Below are 17,195 nucleotides of genomic sequence, written 5' to 3' on the forward strand. Positions count from 1 at the left end.
CACTCTGCTTACTTTTTTTTTTTTTTAGAAAATTTTCTTACACATATTTTAATTATCTTTTTACTTCGTATATATTACATCAATATAGCATATTTTTCTACAAAAAGTCCAAAAATTTGCAATCCAAATAAGACCTAAAGTTAGAGAGTTTCAATATAAGTGAAGTAAATTATAGCACTAGCATGAGTATAGTAAAATTCGGTATGGCTACTTTCCATAGAATTGCATAAAATAGCAAAATTAAAGATTTAGAGTGGAAATTTTGTTAATTTGGAATCCATATTTACACGTAGAATTCTATATTTTTAGTATTGGAATTTGGAACTCTTAGTATTAGAATTTAGAAGATTTAGAACAAGATTTGGACAAGAAAAACATGGCCTCTTCAATAAAAGAAATATAAAAACTATGCTAAAATGTCATGTTTTATGAATCATTTCTTTCACTTGTGAGGTCCATTATTTCAAATGATTATTAAGAATTTTCTATCATTTGTAATAAAAAAAATCTCAGGCAATGTTTGGGTCAATAGAGAGGAAATGATTTTAATAGAAAAATAAGTAAATTAAAGTAGAGAAAATCATTTCTAATTATCTTGTTTGGATTACATATACAAAGAGAATAAAAAATTATCAAATGTTTTGAAAAAGAAAGGCAAGAATAGATTACGTGTAGTTATATTTTATTCATAACTTAATGAAATTTAATTGTAAACATAATTTAACATTTTACCCTCTTTTTTTGTGTGTTTTTGCATTCATCTTGTTATTTTTATGAAAATTTTATGAAATAATAATATCTCAACAGGAATTTTAATATTTTTGGGAGGAAGATATTACAAAAACTACTAAAATATAGAAACAAAATTTAAAATGTTAACAATTATCATTATAAATTTTAGTATTCAAGATTTTCAAATTTATTACATTCCAAATAATAACATTTAGTACAAGAGACTTATAAAATTTCCAAATTATTTCTCTTCATATAACTATATAAAATTCCTATGTCTTAAGGGTAATAAAGTCTGACTTGAGTCTCAAATAATTGACAGGAAAGGCAAGTGATATTTCTAAAACTTTGAGAGCGAACAATGAAATTGTCAAAAAACCTTAGGGAAAGTTTCTGAAATTATCTATATCCCACAAGTCATTTTTCTTATTTTTTTTCTTTCTTGCCAGTTGCTGCACAGCTTTAAATAGTCATTTCTTCTCGACGTTGACGTATATTGCGTTTACAACTGGAATTAATTTGGGCCCAAAAAATGTATTTTATCCGCTTCCCTTTCCATCCCGTCGACTTCATTGATTTTTCTCACCAAATTAAATAAACAAAAACCAGAATCTAAATGCCAAAAAAAAAAAATAAAAAATTCAGAAACAGACTTCCAAACTGGTTCTACTCTAAAAATCGCAACAGAAGAAAGAACGCGCCGTCACACACCACCCCCGCAGCAACACGCAATACAAATTGAATTCGACTGACAAATGCAGTGTGAGTAACCAGACAAACATAAAGGAAGCTCCGAATTTCTCCTTCCTTAATCGCACCGAGTCAACTCGAATAGCTTCACTCAACTCACCACCCAACATATGGAACACCTCTCCGAAGACGACAATGCCGTCACCGGCGTGGGAAATGGAAGCGGCGGCTTCCGTTCGATCCGAGACCGTTTCCGCTTCAAACGAAACCCTAACTCTGCTGCCTCTTACCTTCCGTCCACGTCAACCGCGACGACGTCGCCTCTGGATCGGCAATACAAGCAAGGCCGATCTCATTCTCACCATCACCACCACCACCACCACCATTACAATAGATCAGCGGCTAGAAAGATGTTATTGTTTCCGTTTAGGGAGAGATCGTGGTTTTATTTATGCATTTTTTTAGTGATATTTGTGTTTGCTTTGGCGTCGATGGTGCTTCAGAGCTCAATCATGCCCGTGTTTAGGCAAGGTGGAGGAGGGAGTGAGAGAGGCAAACGGCCGTGGCCTGTTAGAGATGACTTGAAGTTGGGCAGCTCTTTGCATTTTGAGCCGCAAAGGAGATTTCAGCTTCACGACGGGCTTGATCGGCTGCGGAGTCAGCCGAGAATTGGGGTTCGACCTCCACGAATTGGTCTTGTGAGTGAGTTTTTTTGTATACATGTTTTTAGTTGTAGGAATATTTTGGATAATTCTTCTGGAGCTATTGTATTTTAATAGATGCTCATTCTGGGAATGACTAGCTTTCTTAAGATTGATTCCGAAGTGTTTTACTTTTTGCGTTGGTTCGAAACTCTTTTTAAGTGAAGCTATGAACTTTAAGCTGGCTTTGATATGCTTATTGCCATTAATATCAGAAACTTTCAAAAAACCATTTTCTGCAGAGTTCTAGTTTTCTTGGTGATATCAATGTCTGTTGCTTGAGATGGACGTCACTGAATGGGCAACGTGAAATGGGAATTGTGCATGTCCCACTGTACATCTTTGAATTGCAAACCAAAGCTTCAGTTGAAAGTCATTTTATTAGCCAAGTCTTTGATAAAAATTTGTCTTAACAAGTAGTTGAGTCATACAACTTCAAGTACTGATACTTTTGGTGGATATGATTGCAGCTTGAGTATATGTGTGTTTCTTTTATAGGAATGCTGACTGGAAATTCAAGAAACTTTTGGCCACCTGGCTGAACTGTGTTCACATATTTCAGAAAGAAGTCTTGTGCCAAAAGAAACAGGAAAACTGAAAATTATTTTGTTATGACTTATAACACATCACTGAGAGTAGATGGTAAGGATGCAAACATGACTAAAACTGTTGATCTTGTAAGTTCATGACAGACTTGAGGTGGAACATAGGATGAATTTGGGCATCATCTAATTCATCTGTTTATACTATTTGTTATGTATTAAGGTCCATGTATCCATGCTTTTCATTTATCATGATTTCTTGAATTTCACAGACTTGAGCTTTGCATTTTATATTTTTCAGATCTTAGGAAACATGAACAAGGATCCTTCATCATTGATGCTATCTACGGTGATGAAGAATTTGAAGGGACTTGGCTATTTGTTCAAGGTAATTTTATAGGAATTATATCTTAAATCCTTGGTTAGAAGATGGATGAAAGTTGGTTAGGTTCGGGCGGACATGTAAATGCATTATGAATTTTGGCTTTTTCCTTCCTGAGTAGTTTTAAGTTTATCACCTTTGACTTTTAGATGCCATCAAGGAAATAGAGCAAGAGTCCTGTTGTTTCCTCATTAAGTAGAAAATTAAGAGTTTTTACGAAGCTTTTACATGGGTTCTACTGGCCAAGTTCTCCCTGCATTCACATATAATCACTTGTGGGTCATAGCAACAGTTTAATTTTCCAAGTGAGTTCCATCTTAGCAATTGTGTAAAACTAGCTTCTTAACCAGTTTGTTTATTGTTTAGGTTTCCTGAAATATGTATTGTCTTAGTTTTTTTAAAAATAATTGCTATATAATTTCTCTCCCCTATCAAGTTCCTGAAAATAAGAATCAAATTTTCTTTGCCTTACTAACAAATGACGCAATCAACTAAAGGAAATTTCAGAGGGCTTCAGTGTCTCTGGCGCAAATCTCAAGAGAATTATGTGATCAAAGCAATGAATTTTACTATTTGCATCCTTTGATAGAACACTTGTTATAAGTCCTTTGAGGGATATTAGTTAGTCAAAGACTATACAACTGGTCAGTTTGAGGGTTTAGGTGTGGTTTATATGGTTTTGGTATTTATGACCTGTCCTTCGTCTGTTTTCTGTTATCCCCTCAATCCAGTTAGTGATCAGACTGACTTTTTCTCCACCTATAATCTGCTCAATCCTGGAGAATCTTTGTCAATTTGAATTTGTCTGATTAATCAATATGTTTTAGTGCAAATTGTCATGTGATTGTGATATAATCTTTTTGGGCCCAATGCATGCTTCTTTGCAGATATATGCACTACAAGATGGTGATGCTCGAGAAGTTTGGGAGGAAATAGGAGGTGAAATCTTGAATTTAAGTCCTGAAAGACATGCTCATATTGATTGGTCAATGTACGTTTTATTCTTTCATCTAGTTTACTCATGAATCCAATAGTAATTCTCTTAAGATAGTAAGAACTTCTCCATGAAATAGTTAGTCAATTAGTCCTTAAATTGGTACTAATAAATAAAATTCCTCATTGCTGCAGTTTTGAAGGTATAATAGCAGAGTCTCTTGAAGTGAAGGATGCCATTTCAAGGTATAGACATTCTTGACATATGAAATTAATGAACTAATTTTACTTCTCATCACTTTCTCAAAATTTACCATATGTTCTCATTAGAAAAATTGATGCATAATTGGTTCTTAGTGCTAACCTTGTGCCCGAGTTATCAAATGAAAAGAGGAATCTGTCCCTAAACTTTAGCTTCCAAAATTGAATTAATTATAAAGAGATGGTTTCCCTGTAATTTGAAACAAGTTCCTGTTATTTGTCTAATTATTTATTTAGTTTGCTCGATTGGGGAGGGGGGATAGACCTTAACTATAGTAAGTGCTACCTTGCTGCCTAGACATTTTAGCTAGGTTCTAACTTTGCTTTATAACAAACAAGGTGCTAAATGATACAAATAAAAGGAAAAGGTTTGCATAATTAATTTTTCAGATACATAAATAGCCATAAGAAGATGGTAGGGCTACTGCTGTTTGATTCATTTTTCTAATTTTAGTATTCTCTTAATCACCGGATTCTTTTGTACCACTGGAGCCTTCTTCTATTCACTGCACAGTTGATTGGAGAAAAATCATAGTTGTGTAATATTTTGCTTTGTGTTAACGTCCTGTCGATCTCTTTGGTACTTGTAAACCATTTTTATTATTTTGCATTATCATTTATCTTTCCACTTTGGATACTAACCAAAGAAGTGATTTGTGGAGTGGACTGAAATTGTGAAGCTTATTGACCATTTCTGCATTTGTCTATTCCTCGTGGAGATGTAGTTGGGCAAAATGTCTCACTTTGTAATTGTAAGTTTACTAACCCTGAGTATAATCCACTAGTCCTTAAGTAAAACTCAGATTTAGTCCCTTAGGTCTTAATGATTTTTTTGACATTGTCTACAGTCGACAAGTTTTTCAGAAAACATCATTAACTTTGTCTAGCTGATCGTAAAATGGTATTCCACTAGGTATCAAAATGAAAGCGCTATAAAAAGGATAATGACGAATTTCAGTTTGTTGAGTGAAAGTAGGAAATTCTGGTATGTTAGTGAGATCAGTATTCTTTGCTCCTGTGGTGCTTGAATGTGCATTCAGATGAAAAATGCAAGCATGGCTTTGGAGGGATGTTTACCGGTTTATTCAACAATAAGCCTTTTGTTTGAGATGCTGTTTGTGAGTTTTATATTTTTGCAGCCTTATGCAGGAGCCTTTCTGCTCTATTCCACTCGTTTGGATAATTCAAGAGGATACCCTTGCAAATCGCCTTCAGATGTATGAAAGGAATCAATGGAACCATATCATATCTCACTGGAAGAGTGCTTTTTGCAGGGCTAATGTTGTTGTCTTTCCTGATTATTCTTTGCCGGTAACTTCATCCTTCTGTTGTTATTACATGCATTACAAAGTCAATCCATAGGAATTATTTTAGGTTTTCTTATGCTTACTTATCAAATTCTATATGATGTGCTTCTCCTGCTCAATTAAGATTATCTTCCTGTATCAGATGTTATATAGTGTGCTTGACACTGGAAACTTCTTTGTGATTCCTGGATCACCAGTAGATGTTTGGGCTGCAGAAAGCTACACTAAGACACACTCCAAATTGGTATTACGGAAGAAAAATGGTTTTGATGAAGATGATGTGGTGGTTTTGGTTATTGGAAGCTCATTTTTCTTTGCTGAGCTGTCATGGGATTATGCTGTGGCAATGCATGATTTGGAGCCACTCTTACTCAATTATGCTGGGAGAGAAGAAGGCAAGGAGACCTTCAAGTTTGTCTTCTTATGTGGAAACTCCAGCAGTCAGTATGATGATGCTTTGCAGGTATAATCAATTATCCAAGGTATATAGTTCTTTAGGTATATCTGTCTGCATGCAAATCCAGGCTTTGGGAAAACGTAATGCATGTTGTTACATGGCAAACTCTGTTTGCCGAAGGATTATCCTTGATATCTTCTATTGATATATTATTCATGGCTCTGGATAATAGCGTCTTTATGAATTTTTCTTGATCTGAAAAGTGTTCCACTACAGGATTAATTTTTCCCTATTTGTGTGGAAATCCCTTTTCCTTGTTTTATTGATTTGATTCTATTTAAGTGAAAAGTTCTTACAAGGTTTGTCTTGCTTTCCTAACCAGACAATCCTAAGATTTATCAGAACTTCTTATTTAGCATTACTACCCCCTCCCCAGGCCAAAACAAGGGAAAAAAGAAGTGGTAGTTAAAGAGCTGTGAGATCTGAGTTACACCTATTTGTTTGTATTTTTTAGGACATTGCCACTCGTTTGGGACTTTATGAAGGATCTCTAAGACATTTTGGCGTTCATGGTGATCCTAATGGGTTGATATTGATGGCTGACATTGTACTGTATGCTTCTCCACAAGATGAGCAGGGGTTTCCACCATTACTGACACGAGCAATGTCCTTTGGATTGCCTATTGTTGCATTAGAAAATCCTGTCATAAAGAGACATGTGGGTTTTACACATTTATCTTGTATAGACAATTGAGTTCTGTTGTGGATATTATGATTGTTGCTCTTTACTTCTCTTATTAAGCTTCTAAATCTCCAGGTTGGTGATCAGGTCCAAGGGATGATCGTTGCCAAACATAACCCTGATGCACTAATCAAAGCTTTCTCACTTCTGATATCGGAAGCAAAATTACTGAAGCTTGCCCATTCTATTGCTTCCTCTGGCAGGCTTCTAGCAAAGAATATGCTAGCATCAGAATGTGTAATGAGTTATGCAAAGTTGCTTGAGAATATCCTCAATTTTCCATCAGATGTCTTGCTTCCTGTTAACACTTCTCAGCTTAAGCAGACTTCATGGGAGTGGAGCTTCTTCCAGGAAGAAATTGATAAAAAAGCTGGTGACCTTGCAAATCCACATAGCAGAGGTTATGGATTAAGTTTGGGTGTTGTATACAATATTGAAGAAGACATGGCCAATCTATTGCCCTTAAAGAATGTCTCTGGCAATGATTTAGAAGCTCTGGACGGGGATTTTCCTACACATTTAGATTGGGATATTTTGAGGGAAATGGAAAGTTCTGAGGAACTGGAGTCTTTGGAAATGGAGGAGGTATGACCGTGCTTCTGTTATGCATTGCAAATTTCTTTTTGCCCTGTTTTGTTTTTTCCCAGGTTGTTGGAATTACTGTTGGGTAGAACATTATTGTAATACTCGCAGATTGAAGAAAGAATGGAGAAAGCGATTGGTGATTGGGATGAATTATATCGTAATGCTCGAAAATCTGAAAAGCTTAAGTTTGAAATGAATGAAAGAGATGAAGGAGAGCTGGAAAGGACTGGGCAACCTTTGTGCATCTATGAGATTTACCATGGAGCTGGAGCTTGGCAATTTCTACATCATGGTTCTTTGTACCGTGGGTTGAGTCTTGTAAGTTTTTTTGATCCAGGAACACTGGCTTATATTAAGTCATCTGTTGCAACATGAACTAAGAAGAAACTATCTTTCTAGAGCAAGTTCAGTAATCTATTCTATTACCTCGTCTGTGTTGCTGACACTTGTGTGTTTCTTCTAGTAGAAATTGCTGGTTTTCTTACTTTGAATAATTGTTATCCTCTTTTTCTAGGCTGTGTTTTGCATGTAAGTTTTGTAGTTTGTCAGTGCTAATACTGGTAAATCTCCCCAGTCTACTCGGGCCAGAAGATTGAGGTCAGATGATGTTGATGCAGTTGCTCGGCTTCCTGTCCTGAATGACACATATTACCGAGACGTACTTTGTGAGATTGGAGGCATGTTTTCAGTTGCGAATGGTGTTGATAATATCCATAAGCGACCTTGGATCGGTTTTCAGTCTTGGCGTGCTGCTGGGAGGAAGGTGTGCCCTAATTTTTTCATGTATTTCAGAGGAATTGTCTTTCTGGCTAACCTTGCTTCTTTTTTATTCTAGATAATGAAATATCATATATTAAAATTGAGGTTCTAATGCCTGTAATGGGATTGCAAGATAGTGTTGTCAAAATAGTTTTCCTTTACCATTAATTGTTATTTTTGTAATCAAGCAAAAGAATATTTTTCATCTGAATGTCTTCTGGCCTACAATATATGACAGGCTAGTCTCTCTACAAAAGCTGAGCAGGTTCTGGAAGAAGTAGTACAAAGAAATACTAAAGGAGATGTGATATACTTTTGGGCGATGTTGGACATGGATGGTGGATTTATGGGGAGGAATGACGTGCTTACTTTTTGGTCCATGTGTGACATCTTAAATGGAGGAAACTGCAGGTTAGAGTGTTTTGGGAGACACATGACCTACGCTGTTTTTATAGCTTTTCTTAGTTTTACATATCATTTAAAGACTACAGGCATCTAAATTTTTCTCCCCTTTTAAAGATGCTAAATTACATAGAATATGAGAGAATCTTCTCTCTTCAAATTTGCATTTTTTTTTACTTATTAAGCTAGTGTTTGAAGATTGTGTTGCTAAATTTTTTTCATTTGAATAATTCAAATTTGCAGAAGTGCCTTTGAAGATGCATTCCGTATAATGTATGCCCTACCGTCACATGTAGAAGCCCTTCCACCCATGCCTGAAGATGGAGGGCGCTGGTCAGCCCTACATAGCTGGGTCATGCCAACCTCTTCTTTTCTGGAGTTCATTATGTTTTCCAGGTAATTTCCCTGGAGTAACACATTGCTTAACTTTTTGGCAATTTAATATCATGATTAAGATGCCACGGCTGAGGTCGTTGGTTGCTTTACCTTCATTTTGTCATCTGACTGAAAATTCCTTTGCATATTAGGATTTTTGTGGATTCTCTCGATTATTTGCATGTAAATTCAAGCAACATGACTTCTTGTTTGTTGGGGTCTTCAGTGTTGGAGGTAAGTATAGACCAAAAGTTATCTGTAATCAAGAAAATGACAAAATGAAAGTTTCTTATGCTGAAATTGTGACACTTCTACCAGAAGCAGCATTGTTACTGTCGGGTGATGGAACTTCTGGTCAACGTATGGGCATATCATAGTGCACGTAGGATGGTTTACATTGATCCCCACTCAGGTTTGCTGGAGGAACAACATCCAATAGAACAACGGAAAGGATTTATGTGGGCGAAGTACTTGAACACCTCATTATTGAAAAGTATGGATGAAGACCTTGCTGAAGCAGCAGATGACAATGACCATCCATATGAAATGTGGTTATGGCCGTTAACAGGGGAAGTTTACTGGCAAGGTGTATATGAGCGTGAGAGGGAAGAAAGATATAGGTTGAAGATGGACAAGAAGAGAAAAACAAGAGAGAAACTACTCGACAGGATGAAACACGGATATGTGCAGAAGGCACTTGGAAGATTGAAGCTGTAGATCTCAGCAGGAAGAGTTGAAAGTTTTGTTGGAATTTCCTATTCCTATTGTCGTCGAGGAGGCGAGGTGATAATTTTTCTAAGCTTGAGCATTCGGGGTGCCTCAATGCTGATAATGGAGTAAAGTGATTGTTCCTTAACAGCATCAAAGGTAGTTGGAACTGACTTGTTCTTCTGACGTTACTGAATACATTAAACGGGGGTCGCAGGTGCCAAGATACACTTGAAAAAAAGCAAGCTAAGCTAGAATGACATACCAACAATTTTGTAGCCAACATAGCTAGCACACAGGTATAAATTGCACGGCCTTCAACACTACTCCAGATCTAACTGATTTTGGCTGGAATTCTTTAGACATACAATCGTATTCTTTTCACATGTACATATCCTTTGAAATAACGATCCAATTCTTCTGAAAAGCCCCTTTTTGGCTCTCTGACTTGTAACTACTAAAACCAGGACACCCTCGACTAGAGGTTTACAATTTTGACTGACTTATGGGCTGCTATTGTTTGAGGGGCAGATTTCGTGCTCGTAGTATTTATAGGAAAATGGGTTTACAAAGGCACTATTCTTCCAAATTTGTAACTGCTTGCAACCCACTATTGGTGCGATGTTCTTTCATACAATTTGACAGGATTATGGTACCTTATGTGCACAGTTAACTTATGACAATATCAAGGGATACTCTGTTCCTATTTCCTAGTACTTTGATGATTTTCAAGGCGAAACCAAAAGGCAAACCCAATAACATTTTAACGAGCACATTCTAAAAGCCTTAAATGCAAATAGGATTGGAACACCAAGCTCTGGTTTTCTTAGCGGTGTCAAATTTGTCACATTTTATTTGCCCAATTTCCCCTGTTTCAAATGGGTTTGGGCCACCCAGATTCATTGTCAGGCTGATCCGTGTAACTCATTTTCGGACACATAGCTCTATTTCCACTCGTCCCTTTTTGCCAAATTTGCTTGAAATTTTCAGCGTTTTTTTCTCACAGAAAGTGTGACGCTTGCAATTTCAATTGCGCACTTCTAATTTCAATGCCTGATTTGGGGAAATTCTGGAGCAATGTCAGTAGAGTGCCCGGTTTCACTGACTGCTTGATCGGAAACTTCTCTTAAGAACTAATCAATGTCCATTAGATCGGTCTCACTTGACCACTACAAGCAAGGAAAAACCGAAGGAGACTATTTATCATTTAAAAAAGATGTAGCAAATTTTATTCTCCTAAGATAGGCTTAAGAGACACGGAGTTGAAAGTGCACGACGATTAATGGTCCATAAATTTTCAATTGAACCATTAATATAATAGAGTATGTTTGGATATAATATTATTATTTGGGATAATTTTTTGAATAAATATTATAACACCTTTTTTTAACGTGATGTATGTAAAATAAAAATTTTTATAAAAATATGTTTAACAAATAAATTATTACAAATAATAAACTGTCCAAACAAACATAAGATAAAAAAAAAAAAAAAATTGGAGTAGCAGCAAGAAGATCCTGATTGATGTTTGAACACATTGCACTATACGAACTGATTGAGTAATCAGTTCACTAACCAAAACCTGCAAGCAAAAGATTTAGAAAACATCCAAAATCAAACACATAGAGACAAAAAAAAAAAAAATGGGAAGAAGAAGGATTCGACCAGGATAATATATAGTCATTTCAACATTCGACGGACATTTTTTTTTTCCTTTCCTTTCGTTTTATTTTTTGTCTTTTTCCTCGGTGACTCTTGAAATATTAATTTAATGTATAGTAATAATTTAAAAATAATCCCCCCATGCCAGCCAGTACTAAAATCCTGCCCTCCCTCATCGTACGCCTAATTGGGAATGTTGGGCTGAGCAGCAAAAACCGTGTAGGGTTTTCGGCTCCCACTCCAAACCCCTACTGTTCCCTGTTCACACCTGGAAGACTCATCTTACTCATCTGCTTCTTCTTTCAGGTGACACCCATTTCTTGCATTTCTAGTTATCAAATCACTGACTTCTTTATGGACTTCAGCTTATCTTACCTTTTTTATCGGTTTTTTGTTGACAAAATGAACTGGCCGTTCATTCTCTGCTGTTTCCCATTTTGGTTTTCTTTTGAGGAGCAACACTGTATGCTGAAGTTCTTGTAATTTTTTTCTGAATCATTTGTTGTTTTCGTTTCAAATTGGGATGGGCTTGCAAAGTTGATGTCCCACTGCATTTCTTGGTTGCTGGAATGTGGAGGAATTAGTAACCCAAGTTATTTTCTTCTCTTTTTTCTATTTAGACATGAATGCTGGAATGCTAGTGGAAAATTTTCAATTCAGCTAATTTTTTTGGTTGGGCATTATGTGGGCCAGCCAATTTTTTTTTTTTTTTTTTTTTTTGGGGTTACAAAAAATTTGTCAAGTCTATATGCTTAATTGTTTTTTCCTTTTGTGTTGGGGTTTGAGCAGAATGCTGGCAGAAATATGATTAGTTTTGTGTCAAATCAGTTGACATTCTTCGAAAGAACCAAAGAGACGCTCCCTTAGAATACTAATGAATCTTATTCTCTCTTAATGTATATGCATATAAGGAGGCCGGTCTTTTGTTTATCTTACAGAGAAATAGAGTCTGGAAAGTGATGAGATAACCTCTGCAGTTCATAGGTCTTTGAATGTGTGACATGACATATACATGCGGCTAAGAAACCTATCTTTTATGTTGCTTGTTTACCCCACGAAAGGCATCAACTGAAAATTATTCTAATCACCTGAAATTCATATCTGTGGTTGATGTGTAGACATGCGTTGTACAGTCACTGACTTGCAACGATCCTAAACTATCGAAGAAGTAAGCAGTAGCACCCTGTTTTTGTATTGCCTTTTTTTATGTTCTTGGAGCTTATAACCAAAATTTCACATAACCAAAATTTTCAGATGATGCATGCAATCAAAGGTGGATGGGTTGGGCAAACATTTGCCCTTGCTGCATATAGTGACTCTGGAGGGAGGAAGGCAAGGATTAGGCGTTCAAAGGAGGAGAGGAAGGCAATGGTTGAGTCTTTTATAAAGAAGTAACCTTTTCAAACTTGCTCTTTTTATGAAGAGAATTTGTATATTATTTACATTACAATGGTGATCTATTTTGTGCATGTGTCTGTGTATTTCTTTTTTAATCATCACTATTAAATGTTCACTTTTTGCATAAGGATGATTGTGTTAGCATGTAAACTTTTGTCATCTGGTCCTTGAGAGTAATATAGATTGTGCTTTTCCCAAAATGAGAAATCTCTTTGTTTGTTGTTTAGGACTAGAATTCATCTATTTTAGTTTCCTTGACCATCCACATAAATAGGAAGAAGAACTTATTTCATTTAGTTTCTTAAATTGTTCCTTTTTTACTAAATATACTCGCTGACGTCTTCACATTTCTTGGGTCAATTTCTTACAGATATCAGAACTCAAATAATGGAAATTTTCCATCTTTGAATCTTACACACAAGGAAGTTGGTGGTTCTTTTTACACAGTTCGGGAAATTGTTCGAGAAATTATTCAAGAAAACAAAGTATTAGGTCCAGCTAAGTTTTCAGAAGAGCAGAGCTACGATAATGTTTTGGAGCATTATCCATTAGGATCCATTTCCATTGAAGCTCAAAGAAGTTCATTACCATCAGATGAACTGAAAAGTGTAATCCATATTTCATCCAAACAAAGACAGGGTACCGGTGAAGAACTTGTTGCAAATTCTAATGGACTATTCTTTGGGTATGAGCATCAAAATCTAGATAGTGATCAAGTAGTTAATGGTGTAATTGAGACAATTAAAGATGACGTGGGATCAGATGGACCAAAAAACGTAGCTCATACTTCATCCAAACAAAGTCTGGATAGTGGTGAAGAAGTTGTTGCAAACTCTAGTGGACAATCCTTTGTGTCTGAGCATCAGAAACTACACAATGATCAAGTAGTTAATGGTGCAGTTGAGACAATTAAAGATGATTTGGGATCTGATGAATGCAGTTTAATTGAAGCTGCAACCCCTACTCATGAAGGCACAAGTGATGAAATCCTTGAAAATTTGAGTGGGCAGTTGACAGGACCTGATTGTCAGGAGTTTGACAGCAAACCAATTGGCGATGTTAGTGAGCCAACTGACGAGGATGAAGAATCTAATGAACCAGTTATACGTAGTCCTGTGTCTATACCTAATCCCAGAGTTATTCAAGAAGATCACCAGGAAAGTAGGGGAGAACAAGTTGTACATTCTACCATAGATTTTCCTGGAGATGGCCATCTGAAAGCAGACACGGAAGAAGATGTCAATGGGATTAGTCAGGCAATTGGAGAAACTGAATATGAACAACCAGTATTGGCAGTGGCTGTAGGAGAAGATAGCCTGGATGTCAACAAAGGTGGTACTAAAACAGTTGAGTCATCAAATGTTGGTATGACTCGCGGGCAAGCTGACATAGTTGTCGAAAAATTTCCACTTCATCCCATTGCTAGGAAATTTGATGACTTGGAAGGAAGATTAGAAGAACAAAGTCAAGGAACTAGAACTCTGGAGGTAAACAAAATTGAACAGGACAGCGTACAAGTTACAGAGCACTCTTGTAGTGCTGTGCAGGTGGAAGCTGGTGCAGACCTTGCTGTTTCAAAAAGCAAGAGTGAGCTGGTGGGTAAAACTGCCAGCCTAAATGATGGGAATCCACCATTGGAAATGTCAAATTGCTCTGCAACCAAAAAAGTTCCTGTATTTGACATGAGCAATGCTGCAGAAATCGGAGCAAAGGTCTCTTCCCCCACTGAAGCAAAGGTATTTTACTTATGATGTATTTAATATATCTTTTGCACATGGCTTGGGATGTATGTCTTTGCATCCCTAACTTTGTGCTTATTAAAGGGCTTAAATCTTGTAGCTGTGAATAAGATGTAGAGGGACTTTGGGCTATGTGACATCTATGTGCCAATGAAAGTGGTTATTTCCTGTTCCTAGTCCTGATTGGTTGAATTCATTGGGAGGCCTTGTAATGGAAGTATATATACGGTCATGTTTGAAAATCAGATGAGTGGAGATGCAAGTGAAACTTACACTTTGGTACTGTAACACTACGAGGTTAAAAGTGTAATGGCACTCAGATCCCGGATGAACTCTTCTGATTGCATTACGGTGAACCTGGGTACTTATGATGAGTCTTGCAGCCTGGAGCTATCTTGATCTTGCAATTTGGTAGAACCTCCATTTGTGGTTGTCTTGTTAATTATTCTTCAGCTGTCGCAACGTGGATATTAATGAACTTGTCAGTACTAGTTTATTAAGTCTAATGAAGGTAATTTAAAATTTGGTTGTAACTAAAAATTTATTATGTTCTGAAGATGAAAGGTCACAATTTGGTGGGGTTTCATTAAAGGTGCAGCAGGTATGGTGGCCTATACATAGAAAAATTGGAAGGTGGCTACTTGTGTTTGGCTATCACATACTGTAGCTGTTGCACATTTTATTCTTTTCCTATTGGGTGGTGCTAATTTCTCTGACGTTATTTTACAGCCTGCGAATGTTCCAACGGGTACCAATGAGAAACATGGTGACATAAATGCTGGTGTTTCTCATGAACAGTCCATTCCAGATGAAACCATTGGAATAGAAGACAAACTAAAGATCGAAGGTGATAGCAGCTCCAAGGAGGGAAGCAATCCTACATTAAACAGAATTAACCTGTAAGTATCTTTTGTGGCATCTCCTAGGCCTTTTTGCATACAGTTCAAGATGTCACTCTTTATCATTTCAGAGTGATCAGTTTCAACATTCCCCAGTCCCCGGACTGCCCCACCTATGTACTGTTCATTTAGCCTCACCCAATTGAGTTTCCCCTTTGCAGTGAAACATGGGAAAGGACATCAGAGCTGCCCGCTGAATCTGAAGTAAATCCAGTTTTTGCATTCTTCAAGGCGCTTGTTACTGCTTTTGTGAGATTTTTGAATGGATGAGAGTTTACGGGGTGTTATAATGTAGCTTTTGAGAGTATCTGCAGGGTGTTAAGCTTAGTGTTTGCAGCTTATGGGACACTTTAATTCCATGATATTATGATATCTGGTAACGTACTTAATGTATATGGTGGTTGCTGCGGTCAATTACATGATGCTTGTATCCCTGAAACCTAGGTAGAAGAGGAGACCTTGCTAGATGGATGTCATCAAGGAGCTGGTCCATCATTTCAGCTTCTTGATGACCTCCCCTCATCTGCACCATTAAAGTTGGATGGAACAAGTGTAAGCATGGTCTGGATAAATCTACATTTGCTTCCTAATAAAAAGTAAAATAGCTTGAAGTAGTTGTATGATCTCCTTGTATCCTAAGAAATATCGACAGCATAAATAAATTGTCCATCAAGTTGTGATAAATCCCAATTTTCCATGGGAGACACTGTTAGCAGAAAAGGACATAGTACTGTTTAATAAAGAGCAGCCCTACTCATTCCACAACAGAAAATGGTCAACAGATGAGTGGTTGCTGTTTATTATATTTAGAAAAAAGAAGAAGAAGAAAAATCCCTTTCCATCCCCAGCTCCACTGGAAAAGTGACGCAGCAGTATTCCAGGAACAGAATTCAGTCCACCACATTTCATACGATCGCGGATGGCTGAGAAGGTCTTGTTCTTAATTCTTTCTTGTAGATGCTTTCCAACTGTTAGCGCAAGACTAAAGCTTGACCATTCTGGGATCTTTTGCTTTATAATTACGTTGCTTGCATCACATGGATGTGTTAGTCCACCTAAAAGCAAGGCATTCCCAGTCTAGAAGGGATTCATTATTACATCTTCCTTTTTGCAAGGGTGAGATTCTCGAGCGAGACTTTAACTGAGGTCTACTTTTCGTTTTCGTTCGCCATCAAAGCATCATTGGGTTTGGTCCATAGACTACTCATTGAGGTTGTCAATTAAGAGTCCAAACCGGGCAATCGATTCCAGCTCTGCTAACGTGATTACATTACTGCCAGGAAGTAATTGAAACTTAGAAAAAGAGCCTTTTCCTTTTCCTCTGTTCAATTGGATGTAGTATTAGCATGTATGAGGGGTCACTGCTTTTTTCTTTCTTTTGTTTTTGGTAGAGAATAAGAATAGAAGGGCTAAAACTAAGACCAGTCCAACTCCAATACATGAAGGGATTATATGTGCAATAATTTGTTTGATTATTTAGGAACTTAGAATTGATGTCTGCATGAAGCGTTTCAGCGTTTTGTTTGGCATGGTGTCATGATTTTGCTGCCAAGTTGTAACAAAACGAACTTATAGTTTTTAGACTTTAGTTTAGTACAATGCTCACATTGCTGGAATACAGCCAATCGGGAGCAAGCAAGAGATGCCCACATATTGATTAAGCTTCCCTGGCTTTTGCAACAGAATCTCAAGTACTAAATATGTTTTGTTCCATGCGTTAAAAAAATCAAAGGTTCACAAATGTACATCTCTCTCTGCACACATGTATAATGGCAGGATTTCTCTGTTCAAAAAAAAAATATATATATATATAGTCATTTCTATAAGAACATAAGAAACAACAATAATACTCTATATTTTGATGTTTGTTTGAGGGTCGGTTTGTGATTGGTTCTAAAGCTTGTGTGACAAAAGGCAAAGGATATTAAAAAGAAAGAGAGAAAGGTGTGAAGCAATCTCGAAGCAAGGAATAAAGTGGAAA

At 36.7% G+C, this 17,195-nt stretch overlaps 2 protein-coding genes across 5 annotated transcripts; both read left to right on the forward strand.

Moving 5' to 3' along the window:
• The first annotated feature begins 1,351 nt into the window (after window positions 1-1,351).
• LOC113725741 (uncharacterized) lies at window positions 1,352-10,092 on the forward strand. 4 transcript variants are annotated; one of them, XM_027249080.2, is made up of 15 exons: window positions 1,980-2,120; window positions 2,622-2,765; window positions 2,967-3,053; window positions 3,935-4,038; window positions 4,176-4,226; window positions 5,381-5,552; window positions 5,691-6,011; window positions 6,460-6,663; window positions 6,763-7,272; window positions 7,381-7,590; window positions 7,847-8,035; window positions 8,270-8,442; window positions 8,677-8,829; window positions 8,961-9,042; window positions 9,127-10,092. In XM_027249080.2, the coding sequence occupies exons 2-15, from the start codon at window positions 2,763-2,765 to the stop codon at window positions 9,523-9,525; spliced, it is 2,658 nt and encodes an 885-aa protein (XP_027104881.2). In that variant the 5' UTR covers window positions 1,980-2,120; window positions 2,622-2,762; the 3' UTR covers window positions 9,526-10,092. The 4 variants fall into 4 exon arrangements, with proteins under 4 accessions (XP_027104880.2, XP_027104881.2, XP_027104882.2 ...); XM_027249081.2 differs by having other exon boundaries at window positions 1,985-2,124; XM_027249079.2 differs by lacking the exon at window positions 2,622-2,765 and having other exon boundaries at window positions 1,352-2,120.
• Window positions 10,093-11,304: 1,212 nt separating this feature from the next.
• LOC113725742 (uncharacterized) lies at window positions 11,305-15,828 on the forward strand. Its single transcript, XM_027249084.2, has 5 exons — window positions 11,305-11,484; window positions 12,433-12,569; window positions 12,947-14,312; window positions 15,045-15,214; window positions 15,376-15,828. Exons 1-5 carry the CDS (start codon window positions 11,320-11,322, stop codon window positions 15,482-15,484), a joined length of 1,947 nt encoding a protein of 648 aa, XP_027104885.2. The 5' UTR covers window positions 11,305-11,319; the 3' UTR covers window positions 15,485-15,828.
• The last annotated feature ends 1,367 nt before the right edge of the window (window positions 15,829-17,195 follow it).

The sequence above is a fragment of the Coffea arabica genome, chromosome 2c (assembly GCF_036785885.1).
Source record: "Coffea arabica cultivar ET-39 chromosome 2c, Coffea Arabica ET-39 HiFi, whole genome shotgun sequence".
Classification (NCBI taxonomy): Eukaryota; Viridiplantae; Streptophyta; class Magnoliopsida; order Gentianales; family Rubiaceae; genus Coffea; species Coffea arabica.